The sequence below is a fragment of the Drosophila pseudoobscura genome, chromosome X (genome assembly GCF_009870125.1).
Source record: "Drosophila pseudoobscura strain MV-25-SWS-2005 chromosome X, UCI_Dpse_MV25, whole genome shotgun sequence".
In the NCBI taxonomy this organism is placed as follows: domain Eukaryota; kingdom Metazoa; phylum Arthropoda; class Insecta; order Diptera; family Drosophilidae; genus Drosophila; species Drosophila pseudoobscura.
In genome coordinates, this window is record NC_046683.1 from 53,060,562 (window position 1) to 53,079,023 (window position 18,462).

An 18,462-nucleotide genomic window follows, 5' to 3' on the forward strand; every position below is an offset into this window, starting at 1 on the left:
TCAGATCAGCTCAATCATGCTGAGCCGAGTGCCCAGATCGAGTCGCTGCAGATTGCGTATACGCTGCAGACAGGAGGGCCGAGTGCGGTACCACATCAGGTACCAGTGGTCGTCGAAGGGGAAGACGGAGTGGTCGGCGAACAGCTTGAGGAGTGCCTCCCGCAGCGAGTGGCCGTAACCCATCCGCCAGGCCTCGTTGTCCGCCCGGTACTCGGAGTGGCGTATGAAGTAGAAGACGATCCAATTCGAGACGGTCAGGTAGGGGGGCATCACGTACTTGTAGACCAGCCAGTAGCCGACGATAATCGGGTAGGAGTTGTGCGGAAAGCCGGCGGCCTCGTACAGGGCGTGGACGTGGTAGCAGGTCCCGAAGAGCACCATGTAGATGATCAGGCTGACGTGGACCAGGATGAAGCCCTTGACCATGTGGTAGTGGCGCCAGTGGGAGAGCTGGTGGGCCACAAAGGCGGCCACCTGGCTATCGCTCAGCCCCAAGTCGACCTCCTCGGGCAGCAGCTCGGCCAGTGGCATGGCCCGATTGAGTATGAGATTGTCGAGGATCACGAGGCGCTTGCAGCAGCAGTAGCCCCACACATAGGCTGTCGCTTTGGCGATGTGAAAGGTGTGCATGAGGGAAACGCGGTCCGCCGGGAACTTGTAGTCCTCCAGGACTTCGAGGAGTGCACTTCTCAGAGAGCCCTCGGGCAGCTTGGAGCTCTTGCCCAGGCAGGGTAGTCCGAACAGGCTGAAGAAGACTAGCGCCAGCACCGACACTGCAAAGAGGAAGCCCCAGATCCACAGGACAAAGTAATAGCCGCCATGGATCTCAATGTACAGGAAGATGGCGGTGAGCGGGATCAGCAGCACCTGCACGAACACTATGACGAAGGCCAGGGCGCACACGACCCCCACCAAGGGGGGGGCCGTCTCCGGGTCCACATTGTAGCGGTTGTCCAGCATCAGCTTTTCGTAGAAGACCAGCGGCAGCAAGCGCAGCACCATGTAGGTGGAAAAGAGAGCCATGTAGGCCAGATTGCGCCACACCAGCTCGCCCACATTCCCGTACAGGGCCATGGTCCGGTCCCACAGGGTGTGGAAGACCCCGAAGTAGAGCTCAATGCAGCTGAAGATCGCATCGAACACGTAGCCCATTAGCTGAAGATCCACGGCGTGCATTTCCGTGTTCTTGGCCTCCAGAAAGGACGCTGGCGACATCACGGCTCTCATCTGGCGCGGCGGCTCGTGGTGGAGGTTGCACGTGCGCAGCTGGCGGTAGCACAGAACCACATGGAAGAGATTGTGCAACACTATGGAACCACAGAGCACGTGTCGCAGGAACACCGGATCGGTCAGGCGCATTTCGTCCGGCACCACCCTCAGGCCAATTGTATCGTCCATCACAATCATTGGCACAGCGGCCATCGGGTCCTGGTACAGGGAACCCATGGTCTGGTTATATCCACAATGTGATATCGAATCGTATCCGTATTTGGTTTGCCCTCCCAGACAGAATACTCAAATTTGTACCTACAAAATGTCAGGAATGCTGTCAGTCAACTGTAGTTTATTTCAGTATCAAAAAGGTTTTCATAGAGTCGACGTCATCCGTGTGCTTTAAGTTTTATTATTATTTGTGTTTTTGCTGTTTCAAAACCGGCGCAAACATGTCGGCGATTTCCAATGGCCGGGACAAGACATCTCGAGTCGTCTCGGGGCGCTCTGTGGGTGGGTACTCGCCACTCAATCGCAAGGCTGTGCCGTTGAACAAGGAGGTGGACTTACCCAAAATCCGCTACTACAAGCGTGCGCCCCTCAACACGCTGCCCAGATATGTGCCGCGCTCCGATCTGGCTCCGGATCTGACCCAGCTGAACTCGGAGGATGCTGGCCTACCGGCCCAATTCAGCGGCTCGACCAAGCCTTTTCGCGAAGTGGCTGCAACTGGACGACGTCGTCGCCTGGGCGGGCCACTCCACCCGGGAACCACCATGAACACGCTCTATCCGACAGTGAACCAGTTCCACGATCAACCGGAGAACAACGCTCATCCCGTGGAGGCCGGACAGGTGTCGCCCATGGCACAGTTCCGTGAGCTATGCCGCACTCTGAACCGTCAGTATAATCTCAAGTTATTATTCTACCTGTGGGTGGCTGTGATTCTGGTCGCTGTACTGTATGCGGTCCTGATTTAACTTCTTTGACAACATTTCAAGAATGCCTGGAGACACTTTTCAAAATCCATACTGAAAAAATCGTGTAAACGGAACTGAAAAAGGAACTGAAAACGGAACTGAAAAAGGAACTGAAAAAGGAACTGAAAAAGGAACTGAAAACGGAACTAAAATTTCTCTCTTCTTGGATATTATCGATCTTCTGAATATTACTTTCATCTGTAGTTTGTTATGTCAGCTTCTGGGAGAAGCAATATAAGGATTCTTTCAATCCCAATGGCTTCGAGAGTTTGTTTTGGATTGTACTCTGGGCATAAGCCGGGGATTAAGAGCGAAATTCCGTGGCGCCAAGGGAATTACACATTGGATATGTTTTTGGTGTAATGTTTCTTTGTAGTTTGTTGTCGGGGATTGGGGCACACACATCAATGATGGTGGCGAGGGCTTCATTGTGTTGCCAGGCTCTGGCTTCTGCTTTGATGGTTTCGGTTCAACGCCATTACTTGTGCCCCCCCGCTACCATCCCGCGCACTACCACACACGAGCACACATATGAGGAGAGCACTCCCACAAATGCGCGAACACCCACTTGGCATCACTAATTAGTAAAATTTAATCTTCACACTATGGCAACGCCAAAAGCCCCGAACTCCTGACCCCCTCCCCATCTTACCCCTATTCCATTCCACCAATTGCGTTGCTCATTATGAAAAATTTCAAATTAAAACAAGAAAGAGCGCAACCCTCTTTTATGTTTCGATATCCGAAGGTCTGGATACCCTTCTGCCTCGAAAATGGACAAAAACAAAGTGCATCAGAGCTATAAAATATTAGATACTGAATTGGAAACATATGGTATTTCCAAAAATGATTTTAAACATAATAATAATCTGCAGTGGCTATTATTTCGAGACTCAGAACTGATCTTTCCACTGATCTTTTGATCTAAAAGGGTTCTAAAAGGTAAAGAGAAGGTATCCTTGTCAAACTTCCAGCCAAAATCGTGCTACTTTCTTCAGAAAGGGTATAAAAAAAGAGGTGGAAAGGGAATGGGGGGGGTGGCAATGCCAAGTCAAAGGGATGTGGCGGGCATGGACCTGGGGTGTGGCATCCTTGGATCCCGGGACAAAGTAAAAGTTTCTCAGAAGAAGTAACGTCGTGGCAGCCATCAGGATTTGCATAAATACCAGGACATGTATGTGTCCGTGTGTGTGTGTTTGTGGTTGTTGGTATCACACATCATGATTACATAATTTAGCTATTAAAACAGCGCCAAGTGGCTGGCATGGTGGTGGGGGGTAGGGGGGGAATCGAGAGGGCCGAGAGGTAGAACGTAGAACGAGAGGCTTATTTATGCCTCAACACGCCGTTTGCCACAGCTTCAAAGGATCCACTGGAACAGTGTCTGGTGAGAGCAGGGGAGGGAAAGGGACGGGGCAGGGAAAGGGACAGGGAAAGGGCTGGGGGTATTCCAGTTCAACGGCACACATGTGCACTTGATTTACTCATTAGCGTTACTTTTCTGTTCATAATAGGGCGCTTACCAAGCCGGAAACCGCAGACCCAAACCGAACCGAACCGAACCGTACCATCGCCCACGCTTCAGAGCCGCACCGCACCGCACCGCACCGCACCGCACTGCTTCGTTCTGTTCTGTTCTGTTCTTTAGTCGTACTGTATCTTTCCGTTCCATTTGGGAAACGTTCTGGATGCGTCGGCATAAGCGGCTTAGGCGTATCCTTTGTGCATGTGTAATTGTGCCGCCTCTACCACACACCCACACACACACACAGTCACGACTAAGCCCTAATAATCCTCACTATTTGCCCGAAAGATGGCGCAGGAGGAGGGAGCGATGGGGGGGGAAGAAAAAAGGTAATACCCGCACAAAACTGCGTAGTTGGGCAGCCAGCCCGTAACCTTGCTTCCTTCCAAATGAAGGACCCAACTCCTGCCACCCGGTGAAAGTCACAATTTAACGTTTCACATTTGCCTCCGGGACCGGGGTTCCCTTAGATACTTACGCAAAAACTCCACTGGGAAATATGCTCCTTATAACTCTTATCGCTGGCAGCATATAAAGGTTAACTTCTTGGATGTCTGTGTCCCTTGGAGATTTATGTGGGGGATTCCGATGGCAATCTTAAAAACCTTGACAACATTGACTTTCCTTAAGCTTTGGAAACTGCGAACCCTTTAAGGAATTGTTTACTCAGAGGAGTTCCGAAAATTCAGCTCTATAAAATGATTTACTTGCAGAGTGTTACTAAAAGAGACTTTTAGTAATCGATTTCCCAAATTGGTTTCAGGCTATGACACCAAGCCGGTGACTGGCATCCCTGACCGAGGGGTGCTGCCGCATGACGCGCACTGGAATGGTAGATGGTCGCCGCTTTTATGGCCACCACTTTCCTGTCAAGAATTGTGTTAAATTTATAGCTGAGAATATCCCAAAACCCATATAATTATTTAGAAATGAATGTGGAAACGTTTACCTGAAAAGTTGATAAATTTCGGGCCCATTCATCTCCTGCCAGAGACCTCTACCCCAATTATGTGTAGAGTGTACTCGTAATTATATATAGAAGTTAATCCGCAGCGGGTTCAGATTTGTTGTGGTCTGGCTATCGGTGGGTAATCGATAGGGTAGGGTAGGGTCTCTGGTATCCAGAGATTTTGGGCCTGTAATGTTTGTGCCTGTCATCCATTATGCCCAGATAAGATCGGAACATGAATTGGGCCGGGAATTGCAGAGGTTTCCGTTTCGTGATAAGCGGATTTTAAATTAATAATTCACTCGCCGCACGAACGTGAAAAACGTTGGAAAATTGCTCAATTTTCCGTGCGAGCAAAGTGAAAAGAAAGAAAGAAAGAAAGAAAGAGAAATTTATGCTAATTTTCAACAACTATCAGTGCCAGCAACATGGACTGGAGGGGACAACAACAGCCCCAGTCCCAGTCCCAGTCCCAGAGACCGAGACCCCGCCCCTCCCGCCAAACCCGATGGTCATGTAATGTTGGCGCAGAGTCCGAGGCAGAGCCAGTGGCAGAGAGTCAGAGGCAACGGCGGCGTAACGAAGTAACCTAATTAATTTGTGGCACTCATTAGCAACAATTGAAAATGCCAAAGCCAGCAGAACCAAAGAAGCAGAAGCAGAAGCAGCCACGGACCACGGACCACGGACCACGGACGCTCCTGGACCCGGCCACGGTCCGGGCCGGATCCCCTTCCAGAGACCGTCGTCCGTCACTCGTCAAGCCGTCAGCCCAAACTAGAAGTTGGAAATGTCCGTCCGTCATGAGAGTGGGGGCCTTCGACGCCTATATCCGTGCCCCAACTCCTGCCAACGAGAAAAGTTTATTGTTATTTGGGGGAGAATACTTTCGCACTGGGCAGACCCATAGATGCTCTATATTTCCCTTAAGAGATTAGGAAATATTCAAAAAGAACTCGCCCCGAACTTCAATCTCTAGTCCCTCGGGGCCACCACAACCTATGCATGTCACGTGAGTCACGAACGCCAGCAACGATTTATTTACCTAATATTCAATTATTTTACATATTCCCAGGCTTCGGTTTGTGACGTGATCTCATTAAAACACGATCCGCCCACGATTTAGGTATATCAATAAATATATCTGATTGCGCTGTAAATCGCTTTCAAATGTGTAACGTGACTGCCGTTTTACCAGAATTTCACATTCCATTTGGGATGTAAATGAAATAAATCTCGATCAATCACGATATCATTTAGCTACTTGCAACGGAGTTCTATCCGTTCGCTGGCTGCATGTCAGAAACGATGTTCGTTAACTCGTATTCCCCATATCAGAGAGCATTTTGCTCCATTATATTCCCAGAGAATGGCCTTAAAAGGTGGCTAATTACATCTATCCTTTGCCGATCCCTGCTTCTGTTTTCATCTCAATTAGATGCCTGATTGAAAAGATCGATTCTCAGAGAGTGGTCCCTGGGCTGGGCACTCGTCAACATATCAATTAAGATTAATGTCGCCACATGGATGGGAAAACAATACCATCCGTTTCTAGATCATTTGGAAGACAGCTTTATCGCCGTCGAGAGACGTCTGGCGGGTCGAGCACTATCGATCAATCAGATCAATCACAAGGCCTCCCAGTGTTGGACTTCCTGTGACCTCTGCCCTCTGCCCTCTGGCCTCTATCCTAATGATCTTTCAGGTAGTGCCACTTCTCACGCTTTCTGGGCTCTAAGAAGGAAATGCAGGAAGAACGAACCAATGGACCCCGGGGCTAATAAGCAGGTGTAAGGGCATCAAATACCAAAAAATGTTAACTAATTTTCGGCTTTGTTGCCGTTGACGTGTGAAGAAGAAAGGCACGGGGAGGGTCTGGGTCCGGGTCTGGGTCCGGGTTTGGGCCAGCCACCACCACCACCCCCTCCATTAGCTGCCTCACCTGCCGACCCTGGCTGCCACTTAGTTAGCCTTGTGCGTGAGCTGGCCCTATTCGAGGCGCTGTCAGTCGTCACTCACCCAAACCCCAGTGCCCAGTGCCCAGAGCCCACTCTCGAGCTGCGAACCTGCGGCTACGCATGACATTTTTACCATTTCTACCAACAACGGGCAACAGCCAACGGCCCAGCGATATGCAAAATCATTTGACCCGGTCCCAGGCCCAAGAACGAAACGGCCCCGAATCGACTCTGATCGCTATCTGAGCGCTAATATATGCGTGGGTCGCCGCTGCCGCTGCCACTGCCACTGCCACAGCCACAGCCGCAAATGCCTTTAGTAATGCATAATTCGAGGCACTTTTCCGGCCCAGGGTGGTGTGGCACCACGGGCGAAGGGTGGCCGGTGGCCAGCGACCGGTGGCCATTGGCCATTGGGCAGTGGCCACAATCGCGAGACTTTTGTTTCTCTCTTTTTGTTTTTCCATTCGGCCCTCGCTGGGAAAATCATTTAATTAACATTTTCAGCCGCCTCCGAGGCGCAAAATAATCACGCATATGCGTGGAATTCCGCACAGTGGGTGTGCTCAGCAAAACTGTGCACACAGTGGGATACGAGAATCGGAGTAGCACTGCAGGAAGAAATAAATAGTATTAAATAAAAGAATATATAGATGGTTTTCGAAAGCGAACTATTTTGAATAAATTCTATTTCAATCGATTCTAAATAAAAGAGTATAAAGAAGTAATATTTCCATATGTTGAATAATAGTTTCCCTTTTTAAAAAGGGCCTTCTGAAGATTCAGCTAAAAACATTTATTAATCAAAATTGATTCATTCCATATGCATATACAAATTAGACGAAGGAAAGGATCTTTCTTAGGATTTTATATAGCAGAAAATAAAGAATACATAGGCTATAGGAAAGATAGGCGATAGAGAGAGGCTCTAGGGAATAGACAATAGATTCCCTCCTGAGCTCTTCAAGCATACAATCGAATACGAAGGAAAGGATCAGTCTTAGGCTTGTATATAGAAGAAAATAGAGAATAAAGTTGGCTATAGGAGAGCTAGCCAAACAGAGAGAGAGACCCTAGGGAATATATTCCTTTTCGACAATATGCGATCCCCTCCTGAACTCTTTAAGCATACAATCATTCTTTCATCTTAATGAGACTTTATCTCATAATTTAATCAAATTTATGATCACTCGAATGCCGTTCCCCGACCACTGTGCGGGCCGTTACTGTCAGCTGTTCTCATTGAGCGCCGCACCGCACCGCCACGACTGAGGGAGGCCGTTTTTGGCGTAAATTATGATTATGAGAAATGCAAACGCTATTCAAGCCATTTCCCAAACTCCAGCCCCGACTCCGACTCCAGCACCGGCATCGACTCCAGCTCCGGCTCCGGCTCTGACTTTGGAAGGTGGGAGTTATGTAAATACATTTAATTTTTTAGTTTTCTCGCTTGGCTTTTCCATGGGCCATGGCCCACGGCCCATGGCACGCACACTGTTCTGTTCGGCCAGGCCACATCCTTCACCATTTTGGCCATTTGGTCATTTGCATATGGAGGGTATGCGGGGTATGGGGCATGGGATGGCGGCAGTCGACTGTTGCGTATCTTGCGGATACTTATTTGAAATATGAACAGTTCTACTACCTTTGGCTCCATGCTTATTGCCTTTGATTAATCACCAGGTCGAGCGGTGCCCCTGTGGCCCTGTGGCCTGTAGCCTGTGGTCTTTGGTCTGTTTTCCATACATGGTCGAGTTCTTTTTGGCCGTTAAGTGTGATATTTGTAACACTTTGCCAACCCATTGTTGGGACCGACTGAAAGGCTTTTAGACCTCTCCAGCGGCCTGCCTTGGATATGGCTAATTAGCCCATTACTCCATTATTGTTGCTCTTGTCGGTCGTTGGCAAAGGCAAAGGCAAAGGGTTTCCACTTCTTACCTTTTTTTTTGGTGTTGTTTTTCGGTAGGCTTCTTTCCGTTGTGGGCCGTCGCACACGTGTGGATGGGTCCCCTCTGAATCTGACTCGGACTCCGACACTGGAGAGGTTCTTTGTACGAGTATATGGCTTTCAAATATGCGCAATAAATTCCAATTTCGTGGCCTAATGAATCCACCAAAAAAAAAAAAAAACCAACCGCCCGCCCATTCGTTTGGCCAGCCTAAAAAGGGCCCCGCAATTAGCGCGGCGCCAAAAGCCATCCGAATGTTTTCCGACTGCGCCCAATTCTAAAATCCCAGTACCCCTGCCCAAATATGACGGCATCTGAAATGCGTAAAGTCGTAAAAATAAAAATAAATATTACATAATTTTCAAGATTAATTGCTGATAAAACGAGGCTCAAATTTAACTTTCAGGTAATACGAGTACCAAAAGAATTGAAATTTATTTGCAAAATTAACCCCTTTGGGGCACTCTATCATCTGTTGGAGCTGGCACTCAAAGTAGGAAACGATTTGACTCTTGAGGTTCTTGTCATCGAGCCATCATGATGGGGTTGGATTTAGGCTTGAAACTATTAGGGATCTTCCAAGAAGCCCATAATTAATATGAGACAAGTGCCTACGGCTTAAAGTATAGTTTTCTTTGAAAATAAACAATTGCTTGATAACATAGGGACTGATCAAGAGCCTCTAATAGCACAATCCTATATCCTACTTATACGCTTCAAACAGTGGACAAAATATACCTTAATCTCATAACTTTCCGAGGTTTCCGATACTACGGAAATTGTTTTATGTCTTAGATCTAAGCTTTCAATGTGATCTTAAATTGTTCTTCGTTATAACCTTGAGAATAGCAACTGCTCCGAGCTGAAGAGCTCTTCCAGCTGAATTTGTTTCCCAAATAAACGCCACATCGATATCAAGTGTCGACAATCCTTGGAGGCCCCTTCTCGATGTGCTCTCCTCATTCCCGACCCCAATTAAAGTCGAGTTTCGTTAACTGCCCGACAATTTGCGAGCTGGAACCCTTCCCTTCCCTTCCCCTGCCCTTCCCTTTACCCGTGACCGCAAGAAGGCATCCATCAGGCAAGTGTCGGGCTGTCATATAAAGCCCCTGGAAATGAGAGGAGCAAATCTGGGGGCTCAAGGAATTTATGCATTTGTAGGGGTCCAGGGTACAGGGTCCAGGGTCCGGGTGGACTCTCTTCCGAGTCCTCTGGCCGCACGCATAAGTTTCAATTTTCGTTTAAGCCTCGGTTTGGGGGGCAGCAGGACGGCCAAGGACTTTGTTGTCCTCATAAGCCCATTGATTAATTTGAAATTTATGATGCGACTGCGGATCGCAGGGCATCCATAACTTTTGCTCTGCGGTTGGCAGCACCCCTTGCACCCTTGCGCCCTCCACCCCATGAACGCCATGAACGCCATGAAGCCCCGGTACCAAGCAGCTTCCTGTGGAATGTGTTCTCATCTTTCACTCTCTCACGGCTCATATACATTTTAATTAAACGTCGCAACACCGGAAGACCAAAGCAGCAGGCAGCAGCACCAACAAAAACACTTGACAATTTCACGTTAATCCTGGTCACAGGGCCAGGGTCCTTTTCTGGCCACGATTCCTGCCTATTTTTCGGAGCTACCCATAATCATAAACATCGAGCCGACATTCGGCAGAGGAGTGGGGGCCGATGATTGGAATTCTACACTGAGCGAAAAATAATAATTCAGTACAGAAAATATCCCTCCTATATTTGTGCGCCAAGAGGAAAAGTATTTACTTTATGCAAATAAATGATCATCTAAATGTATTTTTTATTTTAAATCAATATATTTCAAATTTCTATTAAGTATTTTCATATTTATATAAAATATATTTCCTACATATTTGATATATAATATTTACATATATTATTTTTATATTTATATATATTTATATCCCGGTATATTTATTTTAAAGGATTTGAAATATTTCAATATAATATTCAGATTAAATTTAAATCGAATTCTATTTAATTTCACTATTTTTCTATATGAAAACCGATTATTCAATTTAAATATTGGTGTGTTGCCATTTTTCTCTGAGTGTAGAGCGATTTAATTGAATATTATTTCCTTTATAGTAATTAGGGTACCACCTCGATGCAGTTTTCTTCTCGAATTCCTTGACTTAAGAACTCTCGGAGGTTTCTGCCAGTGTAGGGTCAGGGGCTCATGGCTCCTGGGCTTCGCGGCGGTTATCGGAGCGGGTATCGTACGAGTACATGCGACTTAATTACGCGTGCCAAGCCGAGCGGCTTTTGTTATTATCATTCAGTCAGCCGGTTACCGGTTCCACTAACCACCTCTCCTCTCATCCCCCTTGCCCTTAGCTTTCGGCCACCTCCCGTGGTATCCTTTGGTCCTTCTGCTGCTCCTTTGTTGCCCTCTGCCCATTGATGATAATGTTTGAGCGTCGACGCTGAGCATTGGCTGCGCTTAATGAATTTATTTGTTACGCATGGCGTACTTTGAATTGGCGTCCATGTCAGGACACACACACACACACACACAGAGAATGCGCCCGAAGGAAGCTGAAGGCCTGGGCCTCATTGTCCTGCTGCCTTAATGAAATCCATTATTACGAAACCCATTCCCAGAGTCACACAAAGAGCAGAGCAGAGCAGAGACGAGACGCGACGCGACGCGAGACCGAGGCCAAAGTAAATACACTTATTACGAAAAGTGTTGGGCCCAACCCTCGAGGAACGGAACGGAACGGTACGGAACGGGCATAAAACGCAGCAGGAGCAGGATATTACGCACAGCGAATGATGTGCGACGTCCCAGGTCCCAGCTCCCAACTCCCAGATCCCAGGATGGGGTTCAGCGAAACGGAAATGGAAATAGCAACAGCGGCAATGGCAATCGCAATCGCAATGGCTATGGCCCAACGGTAGCGGTAAATGGCACAGTGGAATGTATTATTTTTTTGGTTCGCCCTTGCCTTTTTGCCAGAATACCAGAACCATCTGATAACGATGACCGTTCTACGAGATGCAAATTGTACGTATATCAAGCGTCCGACCCCCGACAGCGACAATTGTCCCATAATCCACCCAGAAGTCCTACGGCCTGGCCTCACTCCCCTAAAACACAGCCCGGAAGAGGGTTGCTTTCCAAGCACTTGAAGCGCATGCAATTCCAATTGAATATTTCGCACATCAGGAAACTATCAAGGATGGTTAATGTGATCCCTAAACGTTGATATGAAAATGCAATATCCAGGCTGCATATATTGTACACAGATGTGGGCCGTCATTTGAAGGGTAACAAGAGGATTAAGACTGGTTCAGGTTCAGAGCAAGGCTTTATCTAATTGGAAATATATATTTATTCTAAAATATTATGTATGTATACAATACTAGGGGCCTTACGCTACGCAGTCGGGCGACGACCCAAAACTTTTCTATACATAAGATATCTCTCTCTCTATCTTTGTGAAATCTATATAACATTACATGTGGCCTTATATTAGATACAATCCTTTCTTTAAAGGACTGGGCTTTATGCAAATTAGTTTCATTCATGATATTGAAATATGTATCACAACTTTAAGATGGTTCCGTATATGTATGTGCCAACTGGTTAACAAAAGGGTGAACTCCATAAATTTGGCTTACCATTTGGCCCCTTTTTTGGGGTCCTTCTTTCCGGAAGAAGCAAACGGAATATTCTGATTAAGATATTTTGTGGTCAGAGACGTGCCACCCAACCCCCCTTCTGTCGACTGGTCCTGCATATAATTATGCTTTAGCCTTCCTCTCTTTCCACTCACATGTGGATGGGACGGAGGGACGGGGGACTGGTGGCTCATTCATCACGCTAACAACGTCCGAAAAGTATCTGGAAGATTGTTAGCACTTTCTTGACAAAACCAGGGGCGGGACCCGGCTGGACAGGAGCGGCGGAGTTGCGTGGCGAGTTATTTATGTTGGACAGCGAGAGGCGGCTAACTATTAAAACTAACTACTTAGCAAACACCCCCTGAACCCCCACGAACCCCCACTAACCCAACCACGAGAGAAACTTTTTCGGCAAAGTGCCATTTAGTTAAACATTCTGACACATGATAAATGAGTCATAGACCTCTCGTGTGATAGATCCAGCCGGAGGAACTGTGGAACCATCCCACCATTAGGTCAAGCATATGCCGGATCCTCCTCCATGGAGTCGTTGTCGTTCGCGTTCGCGTCCGGGTCCGGGTGCGGGCAATTAAACAGAGCAGAGAGAAACATGTAAATCAGCAGCATCCAAGCATCCCAGCATCCAAGCCACCATCCATCTATCCCGGGAAAGAGCAAACGGAAGAGAGAGAGAACTCATTAAATAGAAAGCATTTAATGCGTGTCTAGATACAGATGAAGATAGTTCTCATAGATAGATAAAGCCCCAGCCCGAGTCCGCGTCCGAGTCCGAGTCCTCCCGGGCCGGTAATAGAATGTCAGCAGCAGCTGACGGAAGACGCTGGGAATACAGCAAGGATAAGGGGAATCTGGGGAGTGCCAAATTGAATGAGCGAGTGAATGAGTGCGATATCAGGAGTCAAAGTTTGAATCGCCCCGAAAGCAATCATCATCATCATCCTCATCGTTGGTCGTCGTTCCTCGTCCTCCCAGGAAGGTCATTTAAGTTTTAATGATGGAGTTGTGTCAATGAATGGATGGATGGATGGTATAGGAGCAGCTCCGAAGGACACGCGAGATTGTTGTGGTTGTTGTTAGTCCTCCCGGGGGGTTGCTTCTGCTGCTGCTGCTGCTGCTCTGCCCTACCCCCGTGAAAACTTCCTTTAAGAACTAAAGTAGCAAAGTAAACAGAGGACAATATGGGATATGGGCGGGGGGCTAGGGGATGGGGCATGGGTAATAGCCAAGTTTGATGCGAAAATTGAAAGAGGGTGTCGACTGTACATACACCGTTATCATTCGCCGGCCCGGGTATCTCTGGCCTCTCTCCCCTCCCCTGCCGCTTGGCTTACCAAAAGCAACCCTTTAACATCTTTTCAGCAAAAAATATTGTGAAACTTTGCAACAAAACAACTCGAACCGAACCCCTCCCCGCCCAGGAGTAATGGAAGCCAGCAAAACTTTTCGAACAATGTCAATAGAAACCTCCCTCGGGACAACAAGCGGGCAAAAGGGCGGGGAACGGTGGCAACTATGACTAAGGGCTTTGTACCTATCAAATGATTTCGATTCTAATTAAATGAATGCCCAAAAACTTTCCAAACGAATGGGAAGCCAAAAAAAAAGGAGACGTGTATCTACTTTCAAGACGAGTCGCTTTCCAGATAACGATCTAAAGATAGTTAGGACTTAACATACTAGTGACTGATGGAATATTCAACAATTTTCTGGCATATTGACAGACCTCTTGAAGATAGCACTTATCGGGTCTAGTGTGCCCTTACGAATTCAAAGATTCTGTTGGAGGTTCCTCATGAAGATGAAAACTATTTGTTTCTTCTTTATAATAGTTTCCTGGCATAACCATCATAGTACTTTGATGGTCTATATATAGGGAGAAATTTTATTGTTCTCTGTACGACAATACGTTTTGCGTCACAGTATACGGATGCATTCCAGAAGTATTCAAAAAGTTATATCGACAGAAGAAATAATAGAACCCTCTGTCAATGACATATTTTGGACACCTTTCAGAACGAAAACAGAGCCTCTTTGGAGCTGTTCCATCTGGCAAAGCCACAAATCATTTGGACGCCTCGCATGGCTTGTGTTGGCGTTAGCTCTCAACCTTCACAAATCGGTGCAAAACAAAAAGTTAATTAAACAGATCCCAAGTGCTGGCCACTCGAGTGAGTAGAATGGGGGGCATGGGATATGGAGTGCAAATGCGTTGGCTGTCTATGGGTATTAGGCTTTATCAGATGTGCATTCATTCAAATGCACTTCCTTTGGCCGCTCACTCAACGGCGACTTCCCGTTAGCACCTAGACCCAGGCGAGGCCTAAGCCCGGACCAGGCCCCGAACAGCCCCGACCAGTCCAGGCCAGTCCGGCCATCAGATAAAGTAAACGCTCACTCACTCAGGAGCTGCTTAGCCCGGTACACAACACAAGTAGGAAATATCTACGATATTCCGACTATGGAATACCCTGCTCGAATACGATATATGTATATAGATATTTATGTGTACCACTCAGGTTTACTCAGAACATGGCTGTAATCAATTTAGTCCACAACGCACCTACAAGGAGGGATTCAGTCCTGTCAGCTACGAATAATTTGTACTCTATATGTAGATAATATCACTTTAAGGAATATAAATCCAACATATTTACTACATTTCTTACGAAGCCACAAATTTGAAACCATTTCCTTCCGCCTGGAAACGGAACATACCCTAGTGCTCTATTTCTACCCTGTACTGCAACAAAATTGCCAGCCCACTTCATTTAGAAGGCAACTAGAGGAGGCAGAGGCAGAGGCAGCGGCAGAGCACCGTTGGGACGGGGACCGAGCTCCGGGCACAAGGAAATGCTTTTGCAGCGCTGCGACAGCGACAGCTGCGCGGCTAATCCGCGACAGGCTAAACAGTTGAACCGTTGCACGGCTGTCCCTGTCCCCCCCGGGGCGGAGAGGTGCAAAAACGGAGAGAGAAAAGCATTGTACGATGCATAATTGAAAAAAAAAAAAAACAACGAAATAAAGAGTAGAAAAAACATCAGAAAAACACAAAGCGGGTGGAGTAGAAGGCGGGGAGCAGGGCAATTGCAAAAATAACAAAAGACAATGACAGAGACAGCGACGTGGACGCGGACGTCGATGCCGACGCCGGCTGCGACTGCAGCGTTGACAGTGGCGACGTCCCGACGTGATGTTGGAAATTGAATAAAAATATGTATTTTTACTTACAAGTATTCCATATAACCAACGTCAACAGCAATTTCCACAAAAGTGCACGCAACGACAAACGGTAGCAGCACCAACAACATCCACAGGCAACAACATCATCCGCAGCAGCAACACCTTCGAAATTGATTGACAAAAAAGAACGAGCAGAAGAAAGGAGAGCTTTCAATGCTTTCACGACTTTGAGTAAAATGCTTAGGGTCCACTAATGGAAGGAAGGTGATGTGATCAGAAGAAGAAAAAAGAGAGCGACAGTAGGAGAACAGAGCGCAGCAGTGAAGCTGAATGGAGAATGGCAGAGAGAGGGATAGCAGCGGGGGACTGACGTATCGAGTTGCTCCTCTAATGTGACAGCTCAATGCATTTTAGATGGCAATGACAAACTGAAATAGCAACAAAAGTACCAGCACAGCACAGCAGAGCTCAGGCAGCGGCAGCGGCAGCGGCTGCGGGAGAAGCTGAGGCAGCGGCAGCAGGAACAGAAATTGCAATTTATGTATTCCGCAAACGGACAGTGTCGCAAAAAAGTTTGCAGCTGCTGATAAATCGTTTGCATATGTATAATGCTTACGCATATTGTAAACCAATGCTGTATACTTTGTAGGATAGTTTAATGGAAATCAGCTGATAATTGTCCAACAACTATTCTTTAATTCCTATGTTATACGTATATTTTAAATTGGCATTCAATGGCAGGGCGTCTTGCTTCTTCACGAACTTTTCCACACACACAAATAGCCGCTCGCTCTCCCGCACTCACACTCTTTGCCCATCACATTTAAAGGTAGCGCGAAATGACAAGAGTGCGGAAAATCATAACATAATAAGGAACCAGAAACAGAACGGGAACGAGCAATGGATACGATACCGTTGGTTGTGTTGCCTGCGGAGGCATGGAATCGGGTGGGGGCATGGAAGGAGGAAAAACAGGCAGCGCAACCGAAACTGTGGCTAAAAATGCAGCGCAAACAACTTTGAACGTCAATTTGTCAACTTGAGGCGAAAATTGATGGCAAAAAAATCTCTGCACCGCAACGCTGACGCAGGCAGAGCCAATTTCGGACTGCGACTCACTATGCTTGCTGAAGAGGAGGGGGAATCGGCTGCAAGGAGCGGTCCACACAGCCGGTTTTCCGGACTGCATGAAAATGTCAGCTTAATGCCGTTATCGTAGGTGCGGCAAACACGTCGCTGCCGCCCGTCGGTAGCAGCAGTGCCTGATAATGAGCCGTTAAGGCGCGATGGAGAGAAAAATAAGAAGAAGCAGGCAAGGCAGTCGCGAAAGCTTCCGCAATATGAAACAACAGTGTGGGGAAGGGAATGGGAATGGAGCTCAAGAGCACATCGAAAGCTGGAGGTCGGTAGAGAGAGATTGAACAAACTGATAAGCCCTCGCTGCCCTAGTCACTCTGTCCCTGTCTCTGTCTTTGTCCCACACACACACACACACTGCACACTTGCAGTTACATCGAAATTCGGCGAAATGTGAAAACATTCGCACGTGCTGAGGACACGCAAAGCAAGAGCAAGAGAGTGAGTAGGCGAGCTACAGAGAGAGAGAATATGGAGAGCTGGTCGCAAGCAACCATAAAGTCTAATGTCAACAGTAAATGCAAAAACAAAACGAACACAAGTGGCCGCTGCGCTGCGCCTACGTGAGCGACGGCAACTTCGGGTCTCAGAGCCACAGAACGTTCCCCCCTCTCCTCGCCGATCAAGCAACACACCATCCTCATGATTAACAAAAGCAAAAACGACAAGGAGAGTCAGCTTCGAAGACCGATGCCTAAATACCCTTGCAAGTCAATCCGCTCTGATCCGATTTTGATGTATTGTAATTTGACTGAGTTATCTGGATCGAAATGAAAATGCACTGCCTGGTTGACAAGTTTTCTTACAATGACTTGTTTTCCGATCGGCTTGGAGATGTTTCCTACGCTGCGTTGCAAACAGCTAAGCAAAATATTAGCATTCTCAGTGTAGGGTATAAATTACTGAAACCCAAAAACATCCATATTCGCCGTGAAATGCAATTCCTTTTTTGATTCTTTTTCTGTTATTTTGCTGACTCGCTAAATTTGTTACCGTGTTTTCAGGCGTTTCGGTTTTTACCTTTTTTATTCGTTTTTACTTTGTCCAAATACAACAGCAACAACGCGACGGCAGCAACGATAACAACTTCTCTCAGTGTTGCTGAGTGTTAAGCGAGGAGGGAGCGGGTAGGGCAGGACCAGGCAGCGACAGCAACAATATTTACAGCTTTGACTGCCGAAACACAGTGGGGCAAAGAACATAAGGCATGGGATTGTTAAAGTGCAGTGGATAATGTGGGATTTTCTGATTTTCATATTATGTGAGCTGTTCAGCTTCTAAATATCGATATATTAATATCCTTATGGTCTAGTAATGTTCAAATATTAATGTTTGGAGTGGTACATTTTGATGTTCGCACGCCTTGCAAGCCAAATATCTTTGTGGCATGTGCCACAGACATGCCACAATACAGTCACATTTGCCACACTGTCCACCCATGTGTCTGTTTATTAATAGGTATTCATGTGTATATACGCGTAGTATATGGATGCTTGCCTCTCCAGGCAGGCATCATGGTCGCCATCACTTTTGTGGCTAAAGTGCCAGAAAATTTTCTTGGCAGCCCTGTGCCACATGCGCAGAAGGCCCAGCTAACAAACGGTGCCCACTGTGCAACGTGTTGCTGTTGACGGTAGCGGCAGCGGCAGCAGCAGCAGCAGCAGCGATCGCAACTCGCGACACGAGCGAGGCAACAACAAGCACAAGGTTGGAAAGGTGTGTGCGAGAGAGTGTGTGGTGAGAAGAGTGGAGAGGGAGAGTGCTTTGCGGTAGTGGGAGGAGGGGCGGAGGAGCGAAAAAGCAAGTGACGAACTTACGGCCAACAGCAGCAACAGCGGCAGCGGCAACCAGCAACCAACCGGCCCCGCTGCCGCTGCTTGGAGCAGCGCGCATG

At 47.4% G+C, this 18,462-nt stretch overlaps 1 protein-coding gene and 1 long non-coding RNA gene across 2 annotated transcripts; both read right to left on the reverse strand.

Moving 5' to 3' along the window:
• LOC4813897 (CAAX prenyl protease 1 homolog) lies at window positions 1–1,446 on the reverse strand. Its single transcript, XM_033381493.1, has one exon. It carries the CDS (start codon window positions 1,444–1,446, stop codon window positions 1–3), a length of 1,446 nt encoding a protein of 481 aa, XP_033237384.1.
• Window positions 1,447–12,633: 11,187 nt separating this feature from the next.
• Window positions 12,634–15,941, reverse strand: LOC117184457 (uncharacterized). The gene is made up of 2 exons (XR_004469825.1): window positions 15,480–15,941; window positions 12,634–12,889 (listed from the first exon to the last, which is right to left on the reverse strand). It is a non-coding gene; the product is annotated as an uncharacterized lncRNA (long non-coding RNA).
• Window positions 15,942–18,462: the final 2,521 nt, after the last annotated feature.